The 5,355-nt window shown below is 38.1% G+C and overlaps 1 protein-coding gene across 1 annotated transcript; it reads left to right on the top strand.

The window, feature by feature from the left end:
• The first annotated feature begins 284 nt into the window (after window positions 1–284).
• On the top strand, window positions 285–4,919 carry LOC107767982 (F-box protein At1g70590). The gene is given in 5 exon segments (XM_016587083.2): window positions 285–667; window positions 670–1,173; window positions 3,256–3,389; window positions 3,883–4,065; window positions 4,544–4,919. Coding segments are annotated over 5 exon segments (1,050 nt in total). The 5' UTR covers window positions 285–609; the 3' UTR covers window positions 4,715–4,919.
• Window positions 4,920–5,355: the final 436 nt, after the last annotated feature.

The following is a 5,355-nucleotide window of genomic DNA, read 5'->3' on the forward strand; positions in this document are numbered from 1 at the left end:
ATTTATATTTCCTTCAATTGAGAACATCGATCACAACTTCCACACGCAGACAAAACCGAAAAGAAAGAAAGAAAAAGATGTGCAGTTAGTTGCTTATCATATGTGCACGTAAATTTCGTGAGAAAACATCGGACGTGACACCTGACAACGCGTTTCCCACGACCATCACAAAACCCACTACACGGCTCCCTCCTACACCCCTGACCTCCAACCTCTTATCCAGCGACTTGTTTGGGTCACATAATTGTTGCTACACATTATATATGGAAATTACTTACACTTATATAATGATGATGTTGAGTCTGTTACATACATTAATATTAATTAATATAATGTAAAATTACTTGTTGTAAATGTTCTTTTTACTTAATACCAAATTAATTATTAAGCCAATCAAAGAGTTATGTTCTCTTTTGTTTATTCAACCAAGCTAAACATGTAGTGCCCCAAAACTCCAAGGTTTGTCTTTTCCTTTTCTCCTCTTCCCTTCCCATTTCAGAATCCGATACCCCTCAATCTCTCTCCTACCCCCATTTCTTTAATTCTTTGACAGCTCCCTTTCATTCCGATTTCAATAGAATTCGGGTTCACAAACTTGAATTCATTTCAATGGCAGCTGCAGGGCCCACAGAATACCAGATGATGAATCAAAGAACATGGCCACACAAATCGGTCCTCGTTTCACCGCCTTTTCATTCATGTCAAAAACACCCGAAAATCATAATCCAAGAAAAAACAACCCCACAAACCATAATCTCCAATTCAATCCAATTTCATCATCAAATCAAGAACATTCCACAGATAATTTCACACAACTCCCTAACGACGTGTTATTGAAAATAGCTGCCACTTTCACTTTGCCAAATTTACGTGCTGCTTCACAGGTATGCAAGTCTTGGTGTGATGCACTTAGACCCTTAAGAGAAGCCATGTTGTTTCTCAAATATGGTAAGAATTTCAAGCATGGGCGTGGTGGGGTTGAGGTTAATTTGAATAAGGCACTTGACTCCTTCCTTCAAGGTGCGGCTCGTGGGTCAACTTTGGCTATGGTTGATGCTGGCTTGCTTTATTGGGAAATGGGGAGAAAGGAACAAGGGGTTTCCTTTTATAGAAAGGCTGCTGTACTTGGTGACCCTGCTGGTCAGTGTAACTTGGGCATTTCCCTCTTGGAAGGTAACTAACTTACATTTTCTTGCTTAATATGGAATATTAACTATCTTGCTATGTTTGAGAAAAAAAAAGGAACTTTCGTCCTATGTGAAGGAGAGATCCAAGGGTATGGCCTTGTCGTCAGTGGTGGAGACAGAAATTCGAGTAAGGGGATTCAATGTAATGTTAAATTGTCACACCTAAGATTTTATCCTTTTTGCACAGTGCAATTTTCCATTGAAGGGTATTCAATGGAACCCCCTTTACCAAATGTAGCTATGCCCCTGCCTGTCATAATTACAAGAACTGTTTACAGTCGTGAAGGTTGTCATAGTTTATGATCGTAGGTGCCAAGGATTGAACTTTCTGTTAAAAAACTTAACTTCAAATTGGGAGGACGATCCTCCTGTTGAACTGACAGTACTTCAAACTGCCACAAGTATGAGCACATAGATTTTAGTAGGGTGCTTGGGAGAATACGCCTGATGGACAAAAAACATTTATATTAACAGTATTGCATAGTTTAGAAATTTGGCTGCAATCAATGAAATGAATAGCTTACTTGTCCCGACAAAAAAGAAAGAAAGAAAGAGAGATTGTAGATTTTTGTATCAAAATGAGCGCAAGTTTCTTTGGTGTGTATGAGATTTAGCAGCCTTAATTGTATGAATAAATTACTAATAGCGGGCTTGGTCCAATCACAATGTTTAGTAACCAAAGATCCATGCTTTTTCTTTCTATGCTTTGTCTGTTTGTGATTCTCATTCAGCATTAAGAGTTAGTAATGTGTGCTTCAGATTTTACTTGATTTATATTGGTATAGCTCTCTCTTGTTTTCGCTAGTGTACTTTCGTTCATTTATGTGGACTTAATATTTCTCTAAAATCTTGTTGTGATGCCCTCTCTAATCATTATCACCAATTGAGCGTGCTGTCCAAAATTGAGAAAGTTAGGTGTAGGAGGGTGAGGTGATTCCAGTTGTTCATTTTTCTTCTTGCTCACTTGGTCTTTATTGAACTAGTGGTGCTTTAGTTGTTTCAGGAAATGTGATATATATCCTTAAACATCCCTGAGGTTGGCACTTTTCTCCCTTTAACTTCCTTTACGACATCTTATCCCTGCAGTCTCCCTGATATCCTTTCTGAAAAAGAAAAGCATTAAAATAAAATCAGAACTGTTTTGGGATCTCTTTTGGAGAATCCTATTACCCTTAAGCCAGCTCTTTCATACCAATTATGGAGTAAACGCCTTCGCAGGCGCTGCCGGTTTACAACCACAAGCCACCAGCTAACAAAAAACTTCTGTTTTTGCCAAGTCCTCCAGCCACAATCCCATCGTTTTCACACCAATCTGTTGACAGCAAGATTGTGCAAAACTGGCATGACTTGATGGCTTTGGCCTGAGAGCCGTTGATAGCAGAGTTGTGCAAGAAAGTGTTACAATGCCAAGTTATTGGAGCAATCACATTAAGTGGGGTTGAGAGAGCTATATTACAGAAGATTAGCTGCAAAATGCGTTGTAATGAAAGAAAGAATAATGTTTAAGGGGGAAGTAAGAAGTACTAGAAGTTGGGAGAGGTTATGTGGAGCCCCTCCTACTATTTAATTGGTTGAAGTTCCCCTTCCAACACCTGAAAACTGTGAAGTTTACCCTTTTGCTAGAGAACCATTAAATGCAAGGGTGGGGAAGTGGATTGTTGGAAGGCCTCTGCAGTCTGCAGAACTTATTTCGGAGAAGTTGAAGGCAGCAAGTCAGCAGCACATTTTCCGATAATTTTTGTCCTTTTCTTTTATTATTCCTCTGGTGATTGTGTCAGTGAACCAGAGTAGGCTCTGCTCACTACCAGCAGTTTTTGGTGGTTTACTGTTATGCATCAACTTATGGTGAATGCTACGTAATAGAATTAGAAGTCCACATACGCATGTGAAGTCATTTCATCGCCGAGAGCTCCCACCAGAACTTTGCGTTTGATTTGCAGTAGCATAGTTCTCTGTCAAGCTTACTGAGCACAAACGGAAGCATTTGTTTTACAACTTTCAGATTTGACTTTCATTACTCTGGTTATTGTATCTTTATGTAGTAATGATCTCTTTATACTCTATGCAGCTAATCCACCAGACATTGAGGAGGCTATCAAATGGCTGTACAAAGCTTCTATTGCAGGCTATGTTCGAGCTCAGTACCAGCTTGCCCTTTGTTTACATAAAGGTCGTGGCCCGAGTAGGGATCTTAAGGAAGCGGTATGAAAATTATACTTGTTTAACCATTAACTTCACAGAGCAGACTCAACTAGTTTGGATTGAGACCAGTTGTTTTGTGACCATTTAATTTCACAGACAAAAATAAATAAGGGATATCTTCCCTGTTTATGGATTTGTCTATCTTGCCATGCATACTGAAAACACCATGTAGATCACTAAATTTTATCTTGCCATGCATGTAGGACGAACATATACATAGGTCCAATATCACTTTGGGTCAATATTATTCAAGTTCTAGATCAAATCATCCTCTGAGGTTCTGAAATTTCACAATTTGGAATTATGACAACATTGCCTGCCAAAAACAAAAAGAAGAGTTGTGAAAAGTTGTCTTGAATTTTGTACTTAAAAATTCAAATTCACCATTATGGTTGAAGAAAATGTTATTCGTCTTTTGGCTTTCTATACGGATGACTGGGTTGTTCCTATGATAACTTTGCTTCTGAAAGTGTTTTCTCTTTTTGAAGTGCAGGCAAGGTGGTATCTGAAGGCAGCAGAAGGTGGATATGTCCGTGCCATGTATAACACTGCAATATGCTACTCAGTGGGAGAAGGTCTATCGCAGTCTCATAAATTTGCAAGGAAATGGATGAAGAGAGCAGCTGATCGAGGTCATAGCAAAGCCCAGTTTGAGCATGGACTTAGTATATTTTCCGTAAGTAGAGCCTACATAAATCCTCCCACTGCACTACTCCAACCCTTCCCAACTTCTTTATGACTAGATTGTGAAAAACAATACTCCCTCTGTGTTATTTTATGTTACACTCTTTTATGTTCCAAAAAGAATGACAATTTTCTGCATTTAGAAACAATTTAACTTTAGATCTCCCATTTTACCCTCACTGACATGATTTTATAGGCACAAAACTGCCATGGCATTTTAAGGCCATAAGTTTCGAAAATCTTTTCTTCTTTCTTAAACTATGTGCTCGGTCAAATACCTTCACATATAACTAAACAGAGGATGAGTAGGTCCGTGGAAAAAATGTTGTCTGTATCGCCTAATGGTTCATATAGGAAAAAGGACCTGCAAACCTCTACCTTCCTCTTCTTTTTCCTTTTTTTTTTTCTTTCGCTTTTATTTCTTTCGCTTGTCTATGAACTTATCATCACTCTGGTTGTTCCTTGAGCAGGAAGGTAACATGATGAAAGCTGTGGTGTATTTGGAACTTGCCACTCGTGCTGGTGAGACAGCAGCTGATCACGTCAAGTATGTTATACTTCAACAGATATCCACTTCTTCTCGTGACAGAGCCATGTTTTTTGCTGATAATTGGCATCCTTTGCCTTCTTCATCCCGCTGATTGATTTCCCTGTTGTTTTTAGCTTAATGCTGCCTACACATCTTTCTCTAGCATGCTACTTTTGAACCTTCTTCAATTACAAAGTGTAAATATACATAGTTGCTCTTACTGATGTGCATTTCCTAGTTCTGAAATGTTATAACAAGAGCTTGTGTCGAAATAGTTTTGCGCTTAAATGTTACCATTTATTCTATGATAGCTTAAAGACTTTTCTCATAGATTTTGTAACATTAACAGGTTTTGAAGTATAATACGTACTATTGATTATTTTTGAACAAGGGCATGGAAATATAAAAATTATATAAATTTGAAAACGAACTCATTGATTTTTAGAAGCCTTGCTTCACTCTGTTGTATAGGAAAAAACAACTGAATATTAACAATAAAATATGTTCAGTGACAGATACACATCAGCCGCATATAAGCAAAAGAATCAACCAAGGTAAAAAAAAAAAAAAAACTAGGGAATGCACTTGTACATTGACAAATAGTACCAAACAATTGGGATAAGATTAGGTGGCACCAGAAGAACAAAGCAATTAGGTGCTCAAGGGCGTCTCCCATGCAATTTGTATAATGACAGAAATTTCTTCTGCTCAGCCGTATAAAGTACTCATAAACTATACTAAACTTTTCCCTCC

The sequence above is a fragment of the Nicotiana tabacum genome, chromosome 20 (assembly GCF_000715075.1).
Source record: "Nicotiana tabacum cultivar K326 chromosome 20, ASM71507v2, whole genome shotgun sequence".
Lineage (NCBI taxonomy): Eukaryota > Viridiplantae > Streptophyta > Magnoliopsida > Solanales > Solanaceae > Nicotiana > Nicotiana tabacum.